The following is a 17725-nucleotide window of genomic DNA, read 5'->3' as shown; positions in this document are numbered from 1 at the left end:
CTCCCTGTAGATGCAAACATCCCAGTGATCGGCCTTAAACGTCATAACAACAAGTCCCAGAGAATTGTTCTTTACGGGGGTCAAGTTCCGTTCAGGCTTGGCACTTGAAGGAAGTTGTGTGTGCTCTTAAGGGTCAGTGTCTTTCATCAAATGTACACAAAAGGTATGTGGACTACCTTCAAAAGCCCCCCTCCCCCCTCCGAGACCCGGTCCAGTCCGTGGCATTCTGATGAGGCACCTTCTCAATACCCAGCAGGCCACAACATGGGAACTCCTGGTTTGAGCCGAACAGTGATGGATTTAAATGTAATCCTTTCAAATGAAATCTTTAAAATATTGAAAAACAAAAAGAAACGCTGCACTTCGAGCTAGTCCCTCGCTGCCCAACTGAGCGACAGAACTCATTGGTTCTTGCATCACACAGAACTGAGCAGGTGACACCTGTAAAGTCGAGTCTGTAACTTGGATTACTGTAGCCACAGAATTACAGCGCTGATTTTGTGGTAGTTTTCTAAAGGTTCCGCTCTTTGGTTTAGGGAGTTATTAGCGAGTGGAAAAGAGTGATGGCTGTGGAAGTACCATTTGAACCTTTGAGAGCATGGCCATCATTCCAGTGATCACTGGAGACAGGTGGCACTCCCCGGAGGCTTTGGTGAAGTCTCTTTGAGAGGGAGGCCTGCTGTGAAAATGCCAAGCTCGTTTCTGACATTTGAATCAAGGGCACTGGGTGTTTAATCCAGTTAAGCTTGTTGTGGTCCTGTACAGTCAAATCATATCTTGTTGCCCGACTCCGGCTATGATCTGCCTTTTAATTGCGCAGCTGGAGCTCTGTGTGGCGAACACATCTGTCGCTTAATGATCAAGGAGACCATAACAGTCTGGGAATTTGCGCCCGGCGATTCCACGTATGTGCGCAATACAAACACGTATAGGAGGCGCACGCATTCAGAAGTAATCCTGGAATGCACAAACAGTGGCACATGCTCCAATAGGCATGTCTCACTCGCCGGGCACATTATCTATCGAGAATAGCAGTGCACGCGAAGGACTTCACTGAAGACCTGCAGCCAACTGCATCCATTGGATGTGTCCACGTGATCAGAAAGGGCGGCTCCAGGGAGCGATAACAGAGATGCACAGGCCGCCCTTATCACAGCGGGGAGAGCGACAGCTTCCTTTACTCATTTGCTCTGTTCAGGGCTGCTTCGATTCCTTTGCGGCATACGCTGGAGCACCCGCTCATCAGCAGCACGGGATCTGGATGAGAAAGACGTAAAGCGTTGGTCGTGCCAAGAAGAAATCTGCATGCAGGGCCCGGCTCCACAGGCCCAACCCCGGCTTTATGGATATCCTTACTAAAGCACTGTTTCTGAAGCATCCTTCAAAGCGAGCATAGTGATCACGCGGGGTAGACTGCATTTAACAACTGATAAGACACATGAAGACATAAACCTTTGTTGTGCGCCAATAATATAAAATGGCATCCTTGGTCCATCCTAATCCGTCCCCAGTGAGCTATGAAATCTTGGTAGATGTATAGGAGGGCGAGCCCTCGCTCTTCGTGAAAGGCTCGGCTTTTGATGAAATAGCCCCCCCTTTGCCATGGACAGCGAATGTGATGAGAGATGGCTCTTTTCTCAGTAAGCCGGAGTCTTGGCCCTGCATCCCGGTCTGGCTGGAGGACAAGTCACTGTCACTCACTGCGGCACAAGCGGACGGGTTAACAAAACTGTAATTAATTAACGGTACCCTTTGCACCAGGGTCCTTGGCTTTTAATAACAAAATAGCAGGGTTGGAGTGGGGCACACAATTGGCTCGGGCACCAAAGAGAACCTGGCCTCCAGTCACAAAATGCAATCAATTATTTTGTGACAGGCAGTTTGAGCAGTACCCAAGGGAGATTTTTTGGGTAAATGTGTTATAAATTGTGTGTTTTAAAGACTTTGCTCAGTAACACTCGTCAGATAGAATAGCAGCACAGTTAAGTATCTTATCAAACTGGCAATTTAGGACAAAACACGTGCCTACTTTGACCCCAAATAACTGTCCCACACTGGCCTGTTGGGCTTGCACTTCGGGCATTGCCCTATTGGCCAGTCTGAGCCTGCGGCATTGTGTCACCGACTTCAAGCGTCATGCGGAAATTAGGACAGTGATGGACGGGTACGCCGATCTGTCGGAATTTCCTTGTGGATGAATAAGGTGTGTAGTTTGCAACGCGCCGGCAACCAGGATTTTCCGACACAGGGCAATGAGCCCAGTATGTGAACGTACAGATGTTAAATCCAGATTCTGCGGTTACCTGAAATAAGCCCATTGGTCCAGGAGAGCATCTCTGCAGCAAAGCATCTGAATATTTGGGGCCGTATGAATCAATACTTAATTTGATACTGACAAATGGTCCGCATGGTGATGGAAGGCTGCTCACGAGCCGCCTGGTGGTGGATGATGATCAAGTTTCCTTGCTCTGGGAGGGGGGCGGCGGGGCAGGGCGAAAGGGGCGAGGAGGAGGGCCCCAGCCAGGCCTATCTTCAAGCGAAATGTAACTGTCTCTGATCTGGCGTTCGATATTTTTCCAACCTAGACTCTCATTAACCGCAACACTTTCACTAATGAGATCCCTGCATAGAACACGAAAGGCCGGCTAATGATTTGAAGGATACCGCTAGCTGCGACAAGCCGTCTTAGAGAACTGCATGGCGAATGAGGAAAGAAAGTGAACATGACAGTACCTTACTACAATGTATGTTGATTTAGCATAGCCGAATAAAGCCAGACTTACAATAGGTGTGTCAACGTATTGAACAAAACACTGTATACAGGGCACAATTGCACCTTATTGTTGGGTCTGTGTGTAGCTTGCAAGATGTAGCAGCAAGTTAAGCGTTAGTGCAGACAGGCATCTGTGCTAAGCGTGCAAGACAGGGGTCCGACAGCCAGAAGGAAGACTCAGCCCTTATTAGATCAATACATTGAGTGCTACTAAATCGGTTAAGAATAGCTGCTTATTAGGGCTTGCGAGCTAGAGTAATACGGCGTGAAGAGCTGTAAAACACGTTCTGAAAACTCGCAGGGCATAGTAGGCTCGTCGTTCTCTTCCTCTGTATTAATTGTTTTTCAATCCCATGTTCCATCCCTGTTGCCTTGTAGGCGCTTTGAAACAGAATTGACTTACTGTATAAGGGCCTAAAAAATGCACAATAAATAAGATACATTTAAAAAATGACACGGTCATGCTTTTCTCTGTTCCGTTGCAGTTCCTACTTTTCTGCTTGACACTCTTATAAACTGTTAGAGGGGACACTGTGACAAACACTGGGTGGCAGCTTGTCTGGGAGTAGTCTGTTTCCAATCACTGGATTACCTGGGCAAGTGTCTACTTGCAATGCCTCAGTAGGCGCCTATCATTGAGGTTTCCAGGCACACACAATATTGCGACACCGAACAAAACAACAACACACAAAATAAGGCGCGAGTTCCTCCAGCTAATAGTAACGAAAATGAGCTCCACCCCAATCATAGAGACAGATATGGTGCTTTTGGACCCAAAACAGTGCCCCCGTGTGCTGTTGAGTAGATTGCCGTCTACAATTGCCTTGGGTCTGGCCAAAGGGAATAATGGCCAAGTGGTAAATGGTTCAGCCAACCTTGGGAAGGAATTAAAGGCCACAAGGACCGCACTCTATATCAGATGCTTACGAGGCTGCTCGAGAAAATGTAGCTCACAGGAGAGGATATCTTTACGATCAACCTAAAACCCTGATCCAGTAACAGAAAAGGTGTCCTCAAGCTAGCGCCTTCTGCAGGGCTGGTGGCTTCATTTATATTTCTCAAACTGTCTCCCGGATGTATTTAAGGGACCCATGAAAGGTCTGAGACCATGGACTGATGGTCACTCTCTGTTGACTGCTGTCAACTGGGCACCACCTTGACAAATTCCACTTGTCAAATGGGAATAGAATTTTCCAGAGGGCTTTGGTGCAAGAGTAATTATGAGAGCCATAAGCGGTCAAAGAAACATTTGTCTCTCAGTTGTGTTCATGCCGTCACCGCAGTGTTAGTCACAAGAGAGCCTATGGTACTGACTCTCCCAGTTCAAACTCATAAATCTCACACATAGTAAGTATAGTGTGCATGGATTCACAATGCTTGTGCGGTCCACTGTTTTTCAATATTACCATCCCTACAGTGACTGGGTAAGTGCCCGGAACACTCGCGCGGAGGAAGCTGCGAGTAAGTGGGGTGGAAGAGGAGACTGGAGGAAGAGGTTGAGGGAGGTGAGAATTGTGGGATAGGGCCTTGGGGGTGCACTTACCTGCAGCCCTGCAGAGAAGATGGCGGCAGTACTGCTTCTGAGAACGGCTCAGAACTGGGGCTTTACTGTGAGGTAAAGGCCCCTTTCAGAGTTTCCCGTTTGGTTGGGAGGCCGCACCCTCCCCATTGGGCTGCTAATTTAAAATGTCTGCAACCTAATGGGTCAGAGCTATTGACCGATTTACACAGTGCCTTACCTTCAGCTGTCCCGAATGATGGCATCAAGTAAACACAGCACTAAAGAAATGTCTGGAAGTACAGTTACTTCACAGGGGTGGGTGCTATTCTGATCGAATGCCTAAACAAGCCGTTTCATGCGACTTTGGCTTGAAAGGGCGATGAAGCTGCGTGAAGAATGCAGACAGGAATGCGCAGGTATGGCAGGGCCGGACACATGAAAGCAGCGGAAGCACAATTACAGCTGCGCCACATAGTAATGCACTCAGCTTTATCTTCCCACAGACCGAGAAAGCGAAATGCAGGACGGAATGCCATTGAAGTGCCATCATAAGTCACAATCGATCCATGCCCCAGCCCTTGCAGACTCGGTCTATTAATAAAAAGTCGGTTCCTGGAGGACCAATGTTGGGAGCACGCGGGCCGAATTTCTGAAATATGGCTCCACAGCTTGCATCGGCTAATAAACACATGGAGGCTACAGGCTGCTTTTCTATTATTATTACTAACACTTGTTCTTCAAAGCTTGCAGACCATGATGCAGAAAGAACTTTCAGAAGCCGGCGATCTGACATTGGCCATTGCTACTGGCTTTCTTCTGATCTTCAGACTAAGGGAATACGTATTTCCATTTTATAGGGTCTCCAGGTACCCTGAATTGCCAGATTACCCCTCTATGCTACTAGGGTAGATTTCTTCAATCTTGACCATGTGGGCCTGGCACATTGTGATCTTGGGTCCATGGAGTTCTCTGGTACGTACCCCAAAGATGAGTTTATGATTGTTCCTGCACCCCCCCCTACAGCCAACACCCACGGCTTTCCTCCAAATATCTTCTGAAATGACGTGAGCTGCCAAGGGGTTCATATCGGTCGAACACCTTTTGAGCCATTTCCCAATGGCCAGACCAGGAAACAAGGCAAGCCTAAGCTGTTTGGGTGACCCGCTTGGGAAGCGGACCGGACTGCAATCCAAACCAGCATGATAGATGGCAGTAGAGAGGGAAGAGTTGGAGAGAGGCAGAGAGAGGAAAGAAAGCAAGTATTGACCCACATACTTTAACATGCTAATGTGCCCCGGTTGCTGTTTCAATCATGGTCTGGCAGGCACACTTCAAAAGAGGATGCTTTCAAACAGGGATGTCTTGTTTCCACCGCATAACACACTTCGCACATGACAAATGAATTTGAGGAGCAAGTTCACAAAAGCTAGTCTTTCTCCTGCTTCCCAGCCTGATATATCTTATTTATGGCGACCCATTCATTAAGCCGTTAAGATCAACGCTGGCAGGACTGTTAGGGAAAGAAAAGTTTTCTTTTAAAGTGCTCCCCAAAAATGTTTTAAAAAACCTAAAGCCATCAGTGTTCCTTTTGAGTCCCATCTGGCTAGCGTTTAGCAGTGATCTTCACCCGACCACCTGTTCCCTCTGGAGAAGGAATATAAATTAACTGCGATTAAGGGCTTACATTGTAGTGGGGTTGAATCAGCCACCAATGAGGCAGAAGTGGCTCCCTGGCGAGCTGGCATAGAAAGAAAATGTCAACATATGTTGGGGACGCTTTGGTTGCACCATTTGAAATTCCCATTCCTTGAGAGTTTTGGGTTAAGGATGACAGCACTTTTCGTGGTCAATTTGCTTCATTCTGATCCACGGCACATAAAAACGGAACAGGTTAAATCCTCAATAAGGCAACAGGCTACTTCAGGCCAATCCAGTTTGCCTCACTGTAGAGTAAGGAGACTTTCTCTGGTTGCAAAAGAGGGCATCAGCCATACTAGCCAGGGTCTAAACCCCACTGCTATCCCCGATTGACTGCTACCTGCATTGACTCTCGGTCACTCAATGGTCTGCCGGTCCACCGGCTACCTCTAAAGTGTGTTTATCATAACAGAAGGAAGCACCATGTTCTCGGGGTTAAATTATGGAGAAGGAAGGATTTTCTTGAAGGTCACCGAAATAGCAGAGGTATGCTATAGAAGAGCACTTGCATGACATTACGTTGCATATCCCAGACTACTGACAGCACTTGTGTTCCAAAGCTAAGCTTCTCCCAGGCTATTGGCAATCACCAGGATCAGGTCATGCCTCAAACCAAACGGAAAGACATTTGCATGTGCTGCTGACAACCAGCTTCAATTCCCCAAAGACGGCCTTGCTTTTGTCATAGAAAGGGGACTTCGGCGAAAGACTTGTACTATCATTGTGGTGAGGGAAGGGAGACGAAGGCATCGATTGGGTCCCACACTCAAGAAGGCAGCCACACTGCGCCCTAAATACAGCCAAAAAGGTGCAAAAGAAATACTCTCACTCGAGCAGATCAAATCATTTCTGCACATGCGGGGCCTGGGCCAGGACTTGCAATGCCTTTTGAGAACGAGACACAATTGCTCCAAGCGGAGCCGTCTGTGGCACACCTAATCTTTATTTTTAGAACCACAAGAAGACAGTTGGACTTGTTTGACACCTGTATTTGGGCATTTTCCAGAATCTTGGCAGCCACATAACATTACAGGAAGCCGAGTTCAAGATGCACGTTTGTTCCTATGCTCGCAACTCTTTGCAGGGTGTGTTCAAGCACAGGCTGCAATGCTTTGTAATCTTTTCTTGCAATGAGGTCAGTACAGTCCACTTGTATAAAACAGGTTAATCACGTGCCACACTACTCCACTAGAGTCAGAGATATCATTACTAACACATCAAATGAGTCCTTGCATGGTTGCCCGGAACCTGTCCCACAGCATCCAATGAAGATAATATTGGGCCCTGCAAGTGTAGGAGTCAAACGTCGGCACGGGATACGCCTATGTATCTAGCACAGTCCTTCGTATGCTCTGACTGGCCTATGGACGATAGGGAAGTACCCAAAGTGCAAGCCCGATATGCTAGTATGCACCATTTTCAAAAGTGGGACACATTTTTTTGTCCAATGTGGGCCCGTTGGGTGACTTACTGGATTGGGCAGCCGGTAGATTTGACCAGTGTTACTCAACTAATGTTCTTTAAAATGAAGAATTTGCAACACATTTTACCAACACCCCCATCCCTTGGGTACTACCCAAACAGGCTGTCCCAAAAAGGAATGAAATGGCATTGGTCCACCTTTTCATTGATGCCCGAGCCACTTTTATGCCTCAGTCTGACCCGATCGTTCTTCAAGCACAGGTGGCACTGTACTTCTAAATGCATTCAGAGGCGTATGGTGCACAGCCTGACCAGCTTGTCACTTTCTGTAATTATGTGCTAAAAGCAAAAAGGGTGTCATGGGCAACTAACCTGCCAATGATACATCCGGGGAACAACGGTGGGATGAAGACAGATCCCACATTGTGCACAGGTGGGTCTAGCCCTGCAAAATCTGGCATGTGACTTCCAATTGTAACTTCTGAAACCAGCACGTTCCTGTATTTGACCCCCAATGTCCCCCTCTGATCTTTTCATCCCAGGTGCAGCTAATATTGAGTGTGCTTTTATATTCCACGAATACAGAAAATGTGTTGTTTTCCAGTAGTTCCCATGTGCACGCCCAATCACCTGGTACACATCGAAAGCGGCCGCACTAACAACCACAAACGGCACAACAAAAAGGTCTTCATTAGCCGGAATTGCATGTCAGTGACTGCACCTGGCAAAAGCAGCCAGAACACAAAACAAAACATCCTAAAGTGATGGTTCCGGGACAAAACACTATGGCGATGGCCGCGCTTTTGCCAAAAGGCACATCAAACGCATACCTATGTGGAAGCATGTGCACCACTAAGCCTTAGCAAAGGCAGCTTCATGAAATACTCATGTGTATCTATCAAAGCAACACGCATGGCAACTCCAAGCAGTAACTGGGCCTGCTGCTTAAGAGGGGCATAATCACATGCTCCTCTCTTTAACCATATTGCCAAAATCGTGTCTTCTTCTCCAAGCAAAATAGACTGTATACCGACCTGTATATCTTCCGACCTAAGCAGAGATTGCCATAATGACCTGTTACACGTATTATGTTATGTTACGTTATGTTCACTAATACCGCGCACCGCTATCACCAAGGGGCAGTCTCCGGGTGCTCACGTGGCTCTGCAAGAAAAAGGACAGGGTTGGTTACTGAGGGTAGAGGGATAGGATAGGGTGGAAGAAATCGGCATTCTTTTAACCTCTGACCCCTTTCAGCCTCCCTCCTTTGGGACCGAGGCAGAGAAAGAGACCAATCCAGAGCCGCGTTAGGATGTGCACAACTGACAAACTGCAGGGAGCCAATTGTTTGGCGCTGGGACGGACATTTTCGGTGGGGCCCGGCACTGTGCGCGGAAACAAACCATGAAGACGTACCACCATAAAATATGAACAAAATGGAACTTGTTTCCGCCGCTCATAAATTGTGAACTTTATGGGACTCCGTGCTGACAGAGTGAATAAAATCCAATTTGCTTTGAAGCGCATTAGTCTGTCTGGCATCCTAATTATTGTTTACGCTACAGTTTGTCGCCTATTAAGAATGGAATAATTACCCGGCGTTTCATGGTTTTGAAATACAATGATGTATTGCGTTTAGAAGTATCAAAACCAAACAATAATATTCGAGGTAATTACGGGGCGGCAGTTTGGCTTTACTTAGGAACGGTAGTGGGATTCCTACAGAGAGGGAGCGGTTGTTCTCAATTTGCTAACTCCAAATTGAGTTTTAAGGATCTAAAGAGGACAGGGATCCGTAGCATACTGACGGCGGTGCTGCTGGGTCCTCTCAGAGATGGGCCTCATCCGTGTTAAGGCTTTGCACACCGCCTGTCAACAGAGAAGCTGGGGTGTATGTGCTCAGTGCCGTGAGTGCAGACCATCCGCAAACATACAAGGCAGAGGCGATCCTCTGTTATCGAATCCAGGCAAGCCGCCCGCATCGGAATCTGCACTGGCGCGTCAGCGGGTGTCTGGAGTTGTGTGAGGGTACAGCAAACATCTTTCTAAATACACGCTGTTCCCTGAAGCACTCTGTGCCTTGAGTTACGTGGACCAACTGGGTAGTGTGCCAATTGTGTTTTGACAGGGTGGGACCAAATGCAGCTTTGGAGGAGGGAAACAGCAAACAGCTGACTAAATACCCCGTGCCCACCCCCGAGCTTCCCCACAGAGCTGCACCGAAATCACAGAAGGGTGCTGGTGCTTACCAGGTTCCTGTCTCATGAAATACCCGCCAGAGCTTACACAAACAGAACATGAATAGACGTGTCTATTTGTTTTATCAATGTCCCGGATGCAACTGTATGGTAGGTACCGTACAACTCATCTTCTCCCCAAAAGCCCCACCAAAGACCCCCCATGCTCAGAATCCTGCCCCAAAAATCTGCCTAGTAAAAACAAATAAACAGAGATCTTAAAAAACAATAACGCGAGATGGCGACGCAATTGACCTTTCAACAAATCGATCCAGAACGAGGCTGTGCAAAGCCGTGAATAAGCCAAAATCGGCCTCTTGTTTTGTTGTTGTTGTCAGAATGAGCTTGCTTGCCACTTAGGGCTTGTCGCAAAATGACCGCCTACCCTTGCTTTTAAGTTCCGCAGTTTTATTGCCCTCCCCGCCGAGAGGGGACATTCAAATTTCAACTTCACAGGTACTTTGTTACAGCATGGTCACGTCAAAAGTCCTCGGCCGGGGTGGCAGGACAGCAAACGCCAAGCCCCCCCCACCCCTCCCACCCCCCACCTTCCCTAATCAAGCAGGCAACGAGTGGGGCCGTGCGAAGGCTCTGACCAGGCCTCAATGAGCTGTGCGCAGGCAGGGCCCACGGCAGGGTTCGGGGAGCACCGGCCACCAGATTTCTAAGCCCAGGGAGAGCCACAAAAGTCCAATATTCAGATCTCGTAATGTGTGTCTCTTAAACAAAAGCCCAAATCAAAACAGAAATAATTTGCATGAAATCCAAATCGGCCGGCTGTGAACAAACAGAAGGGGATTTGGCCCGGGCCTGCGAAAGCAAGCCCAGGCCTCCTTTGTGACCCGGGGAAGTGGGTGTGCTATTTTGCATGAGAGGATATACAAGATATGCAAATGAGGACTTCTGCTGCTCGCAGAGAAGGAAACGAGCCGGACAGCTGACAGTGGCAATTGAGAGGGGAGAGCCTCACTGGCTCGAGTGGGAAAGGGTGGTGAGGGGAAGCAACATGCCTGCTTCCCAGGCAGGGGAGCCGGGCTCTGAATATTCATAAAACGATGGATGGCCATTTCGGCATGGGAGTGTTAATTGTTCTCCAGTGCCGTGAGTCTACCACCCCAAGAGCTCCCCCAAGGATGGGAACTGAAAGGCAGGGAGAGAAGGCATCTGTGCACTAAGGCCGATTAGGCAGACTATAGTGGAGCGTCCAGAAATATGATCAGCTTTTCAAATAGCACTTCACGTAGGATTCCCCTCACGTGTAAGCACTTTAACAATAGCTAGTAATGGAACTCAGCAAGGATGAACACCTTCCCTGACTTGCACAACGCTGAATATGGATGTATGACATGATTGGTTATTTATAACGCGCTTAATAACCAGAGGTTTTTAAGCGTGGGCCCGGAGATCGAACATGTGTTGCTCCGTGTCGTCTTGCTTCCAAGGTGAGCATGTTGCCCCTGAGCTATCCTCCCGAGACATGCGCTGGACTTTATATAAATATAATATAAACCTAGTAGTGACGCAATAATGCACTCTGCAATAAGAGCATCCAGTGATCGGGCGCAATAGTAGGGAAATGCTGTGTTTTGTTATTGGGCATTTGCATAGCGCCTTTCACCATTGCTATGATCTCAGCGCGCTGTGGGTTGACCACCCTCGGGGACCTTAGTCCAGGTCTGTGGAGAAAGTAGGGTGGTAAGTAGTGCATGTGTGAACCCAGTATGTGTGCAGCTAGACCGAATTTGTGGTGGGTAGCTGCATTCTAATGCTAGGAGTAGTGTGGACGTTGTTGTAGACCAGTAGTATGTGTGCAGCTAGGCCGAATTTGTGGTGGGTAGCTGCATTCTAATGCTAGGAGTAGTGTGGAGGTTGTGTGAGACCAGTAGTATGTGTGCAGCTAGGCCGAATTTGTGGTGGGTAGCTGCATTCTAATGCTAGGAGTAGTGTGAAGGTTGTGTGAGACCAGTAGCATGTGTGCAGCTAGGCCGAATTTGTGGTGGGTAGCTGCATTCTAATGCTAGGAGTAGTGTGGAGGTTGTGTGAGACCAGTAGCATGTGTGCAGCTAGGCCGAATGTGTGGTGGGTAGCTGCATTCTAATGCTAGGAGTAGTGTGGAGGTTGTGTGAGACCAGTAGCATGTGTGCAGCTAGGCCGAATTTGTGATGGGTAGCTGCATTCTAATGCTAGGAGTAGTGTGACGGTTGTGTGAGACCAGTAGCATGTGTGCAGCTAGGCCGATTTTGTGGTGGGTAGCTGCATTCTAATGCTAGGAGTAGTGTGGAGGTTGTGTGAGACCAGTAGTATGTGTGCAGCTAGACCGATTTTTTCATGGGGGATAGCTGCGTTCTAAAGATTGTTGAGGTGTGCATGGTGGAGGCAGAAGCAGTCGTCCACTTGGACCAATCAAGTTCCGGGGGTGGGATGGGAGGCGGGGGGCTCGGGACATAACATGAAGAGGGCTGTGAAGAGGAAGATGGAGCGCAAAAAGCGCTAAACAAGGTTAAAAATAAAGAAATTTTAACGAAAAAACGGACACACACAAATAAGTCGGAAAAGCCCATTGGGTGGCTCTACTCACCCTCAAAGTACAATGAAAAGTGCCAGGGAGCTGCGCAGGAGATCCTAGACCCTCACTACAGAAGCAGCTGGCCACACAGACCAATCAGGGCGCGGGGGCGGGATAGGAGGAGGCGAGCTCGTGACGCAACAGGAAGAAGGCTGTGAAGGGGGATATGGAGCACAGAAAGAACTAAACAAGTTTTAAAAAATGAGGCCAGAATATTAACGCCACACCTGGACGGACATGGAGACGGGATACAGGTAATATCATCACCTAATCCGTTTCTAAGCATCTCAGATTAGTGTACCTATCAGAACTGAGGTACAAGAAGCCAAGGGCCATTTGTCCAGACTTGCACAAGGTGTATAAGCAGGATGACAACCCAGGTCTCACACATCCATAGATAGACCACCAGCCAACAGTTAATGTTGCCTTTAGAATAAATACGCATTATATCCCCACAAACATGCCACTTGACCTCTCACTTTGAGGTATAGGAAGGATGTAGTTTGCAAGTGATGACAGTAAAGAACAGCGGCAGCTGCGGATCTATGCATGCAATGAGGGCCTAGGACCATGAGGACAATGTTTCAGATCCTGTAGAGAGCAGCCCTGTGCAGCAGGACATTCTGTGGGGACCTGCCCTTTGGTATTTGCTGCTGCATGAAGTGACCTGCACACACCAGGCTAGTGCAGGTAGCATGCAGCAGAGATACCCTTTGGAGTCTCTGGGTATGGTCAGGGGGGCAGCCCTGACTAGTATCTTGACCTCCGCTTAAATCCTTCATTTATTTATGTACTTATGGGTAGTTTTTGACATCATTCACAGCACCCCAACACTTCTACATGAAAAGTTTATTTTGACAAAAGTGTTTTTGAAATTGTCAAGTCGTAGTAAGTTAAAGAGACCAGCCGAAAGTTGGGCCATCAGAGCACATCACGGCCATTCACCCGTCAACCTTCCCTTGTACAGGGGGTTGTTGAAGTCTAAGGGAACACTCAGAGGCCAGACCAATAGTGGAAGACGGGTCCTATATAAGAGCACTTCCATTACATTCTGGCTTCACACCTTAGTTGGAGCCCGGCAGGAGGAGGACTTGCTTATTTTCGTGGCAGGGCCAAGACAAGCTAAGGGTGATGTCAAATCCACATCCTGAAGTGCGAAGCAAAGGAAAAGGGCCAGTTATCAAGAGAAACCTTCCCCCTGAAGTAATTAATTTCAGTGGCATTATCTACGCCTCCGGCACAATATAAAACCGTTAGGAATTTCTGCAGCGATTATTATAGATCACTGGTACGCTAAGTTACTGTGTTCATACTTGCAGCGCACTTACTTGTCCCAGGTTAAGGACATAAAACAAAATTGGTATTAAATTGGCAAGTTGAGTAAATGCAAAGTACATGTACAATGTCATGTTACAACAACGGTAATACATTCCTTCAAAAGACCTATAAAGCTGAACCATTGTGGGTGCGATTTCTCGCCGTCCATAACCAGTACAAGAGGGACCCTGCAATAACTCAGACAGAAAAGAGCCAAGTTAACATTACTTTATTAATGCACAAGCATTCGCGAATGGGCAGCAAGTTCAAACGTCTCGCAAAGCAAGTCGTCAAAGTGCCGCGCTTTGCCCTGCACATCGTGGTCCTTTTATACCCATCTGTTTTACATTGTCATACATTGCTGCACATAGATTATGTCCACCACAAGGCGGTTCCTCCCAGTCATGACTTTGCATCAAGGTCAACAGTTCAACATCTGCTATTGTGGTTTCCTGTTATCTGTTATTCGCTCTCTCTCGTGCCCCTCTGTGTATCTCTGTGCACGAGGCTGTGCTTACTCATTCCTTCCCCACCCGTAATCTGCAGATAGTTTTAGCAGGCTCAACATGCTTCGACATACAGTGACCAAACACAATTCTTCTGTTAAAAACAAGTTCTTGCCAGGTCAGCAGGTCTTAAATGTCGCTGTATAAAGAGAAGGCCTCTTCTTTTAACAAAGGGTACATTCTTTTAACACATATGGTGATTAGTACAAACTCCAAGTGTGAGCACAACATTACATATGTATGCGTACCTTCAATCCACCCTTTGCTCACACTTGAGCATCAATCTAAACAGTCCTAGCATAAGCAGATGGCAGGAAAGCAACATCATCACATACTGTATGTACCATAATCTTCTCCAGGCCTCCCATGTCAAAAAATTCCTGTTGTACATGGCTTTTATCCATTGGATTTAGGCGCGTTATGCTGGAAGAACACATGGAAACACAGCACGACACACATACCGGGAAACATTGGATGCAGAGACAAATACCTACAACTATTGCCGCTAGAACCAGTATAGGCGTAAGAAGTTGCCATCCAATTTCTTTCAGGAGCTTCATCCACCAGCTATCTCCTGACCCTTCCTCCTGGTGGATGCTATCCGCCACTTTATGCAGTTTGTTTACTCCATCCAGGATTCCTGTACTCCCTTCTGGTATGTAAACACAGCATTGGGATCCCACCAAAAAACAGACTCCGCCCCTTTCTGCAGTGAGTATGTCTAAGACATACCTATTTTGGAGAGCCACTAGCCGAATTGCTTTCATTTCATAAGTGATGTTTTCCATTAGGTCTGCAGATTCTTCGATTACGAACTCAAGGGCCCTGTTTAGCTTTTGGATTTCTTGACTGTTCATAAAGATGCCCGCTGGAGGAACCAGGACCCCCATCAGATCTATAAACGTTTCCCATCCTGTAGGTTGATACGTAGGAATTTTTGGGTTTACTGCTCGTTTATTTCTGCTGTGTATTTCTTTATGCAGAGTAGACGGGGCATATACCATCACAGCCGGCATTATTCTGGCTATGTAACATACCCCAACAAAATCTTTGGCTAACCACAAATAAGCCCTCTTGTTACAGACGTAGGCATGTCCTTCAATCTGTAACAATCCCTTCGTGTAGTTATTTAGATTCACCATTTGACTGCACCCCGAGATCATTCTTTGATTACCTCTTGCGCTCCTCTTAAAACATATATTCTTTGGCCTAAACTCTTGTGTGATGGTGATAGGGGGAGGAGGTTCTCTTACTATCTGTACCATAGCAGGTGCAAGCCCGATTCCCTCAGTTTTGATTTTATAGCGTATCTTTTCCTTTAGAAGGGTTTTGTTCTCTCCTCTAACATAACAAGCGGTATTCGGTATCATATATTGCTGTGCTGACACTATTCTCATGTAAATTAATGTACACCCGGCATCCTCAGTAACTGGCGATGCGTACACTGGGATGCCTTCACTGCTATGTCGGGGCATGTGGGTGCAGATCCAGCAATCAGTTTTATTCACTACCCCATATGTTGTGTTTATTATCTTCACGTATTCATTTTTAGCATAGTCTTCCGGGTCGTGTTGGTCATAGGCATCTCGATTCCTGCTCTTGACCCAATCTGTTCTCCCTGTTTCATTTGACTCGGGCAACAGGTTCTTTAATTCATATCTAGATGGATGTTCCAGATACCAGAATATTATGGCAAATGCTATTAGTACTACTATCGTGCATACAGAAAACAAAATTTTGCCTCTTGTGGTACAAACTGGTATTTTCCTCTTACCTTCTGTGTTTGAGGAGCATACACTTATCCGTTCAGGGACTAAACCAGCGTACACGGGTGTAGACATAGTTCAGTATATGGCTCAGTATACAGCGTATATCAGTTGCAACCTAGCGATATAGCAATATCCCCTATTTAAAGCACCAGTGTCCTTATTACTCTAATAGTGGTAGGTCTCACTGAAAACCTTCATCCGATCTGTCCCACGTCTCGTAGTGCCTGTCCCAGGAGGGGAACGCCGAAGGCCCTTCAGGCTACAAGCCCGTCGTCTTCAGTAAGGCACAATTCTGCTAAAACCAACAAGAGAGTCCAAATGTTCATCTCCCTAATGATCAAAGTTCAAAACAGTGTCCTTACACGTTGCTTGGCACATACACGTCACGGGATCGGAGGCGATGGGCACACCTGTCACTGGCATCTGGCAGTACACTTGCAACCTGCGGTTTGTCGGTTCCCTTTTCTGGAGGAATCAATAGTGGCAGCGTCTTCTTGACGTGATTCACGTGGTACCAGTGCGGTTTGCCATCAACTTTTACCGCAGTTTGTGTTGCGAGGAGAACCTGAAACGGGCCCCTCCATCTGGGTTGCAGTCCGCTGGTGCGATCGAAGGCTTTTATAACAACCCAGTCACCGGGCTGCACGTCGTGACCTTCTCCTATCAGAGGAGATGGAGCTACTGCGTTCACCTGTGCATTAATAGAAATCAGTCTATTAGTTAACCCAATACAGTACTGTTGTAATGCAGGCCATGCTTGCTCAGACAATCTCTTAGGTGATATGGGGGTCCCAATACTTGGTGGGCGCCCCATAACAATTTCGAAAGGAGATAAACTATGTGTACGCTTAGGCATAGTACGCATACTCAATAATGCAATAGACAATGCATCCGGCCATTTCAGTCAAGGGCATCCAGTGTTTCAATATGCATTGTGCTGTGGAGGTGGCACTATTGTCCCGCAGGGGATATGCTTCCACCCATCCTGAGAACCCACATCTCATCACCAAACAGTAGGAATGTTTATTTACAGGCTCCAGCTGTATAAAGTCCATATACACCACCTCAAAAGGGCAGGTGGGTAACTTACTGTGGCCCGCCGGGGCCGGTACACCTTTCCCCACATTATATAAAACACATATTTCACATTGTTTTGCCCATTGGCGACAATACATTCCCAATCTTTTGTTGTACCACACAGTACTTAAAACTTCTTCCATAGTTCTTGCGTTAACGTGGGTTGGACCATGAGCCACGCTCACTATCACAGGTAAGTATGCGTCAGGTAGTACCCAGGTGTTCGTTTTGGTATGTGCCCATAGCCCATCTACCGTCTCCTCGTATTGATCATCCTTGTGCCAAGATAGTCTTTCTTCAATGGTTGCATCTGCTTGGATTTCCTTTACGCGCTCCTTCGTCCCTTCCATAGTCACATCCCTCCCCACTATGAGCTGTCGGGCTTCCCACCGAGTGTCCCTTGTGGCAGCTAGTTTAGCCATCTGGTCAGCCAAAGAATTTCCCTGCGTGACATAATCCAGTGTTTTTTTATGCGCTGAGCACTTCACTACGGCCACCATTTTGGGCAGCGTAAGGGCTTGCAATAATTCAGCAATCAATCGGGCATGTTTAATAGTATCACCTTGAGAGGTTAAGAAGCCACGCTCTCCCCAGAGTTTACCAAAACTGGAAACCACCCCGTGCGCGTAGGCTGAATCAGTATAAATTGTCACTTTCATACCGCTGCTTAACACTAATGCTCTCGTTAGCGCAATCAATTCTGCTGCCTGGGCCGATTTTTCACACACTTTCCCACTCTCAATCAACTGTTCCCCTGTAGTTACTGCATACCCTGCTGTTGTCTCCCCATTTGGCAGTTTGAAACAGGAACCATCACAGAATAATATACCCTCATTATCAACCAGCGGGGTGTCTTGCA

The 17725-nt window shown here is 47.3% G+C and overlaps 1 protein-coding gene across 2 annotated transcripts in view; it reads right to left on the bottom strand.

Annotated features, from left to right (window-relative positions):
- The window catches only part of EPHA4 (EPH receptor A4), a 192509-nt gene that overhangs the window by 148459 nt on the left and 26325 nt on the right, over positions 1–17725 (bottom strand). The window contains exon 4 of one of the 2 annotated variants that reach the window (XM_069618224.1): positions 13729–16480. The exons of the other annotated variant lie outside the window; for it this stretch is intronic. Coding sequence (XP_069474325.1) covers positions 16422–16480 — 59 coding nt within the window. The 3' untranslated portion in view covers positions 13729–16421. Of the gene's footprint in view, positions 1–13728; positions 16481–17725 lie in introns of those variants that run through there. 2 annotated transcript variants of the gene reach the window in all.

The sequence above is a fragment of the Ambystoma mexicanum genome, chromosome 10, assembly GCF_040938575.1.
Source record: "Ambystoma mexicanum isolate Mex_15411 chromosome 10, UKY_AmexF1_1, whole genome shotgun sequence".
In the NCBI taxonomy this organism is placed as follows: Eukaryota; Metazoa; Chordata; class Amphibia; order Caudata; family Ambystomatidae; genus Ambystoma; species Ambystoma mexicanum.
Note: the sequence above shows the minus strand (reverse complement) of the source record. Positions and strands in the feature narration are given on the sequence as shown.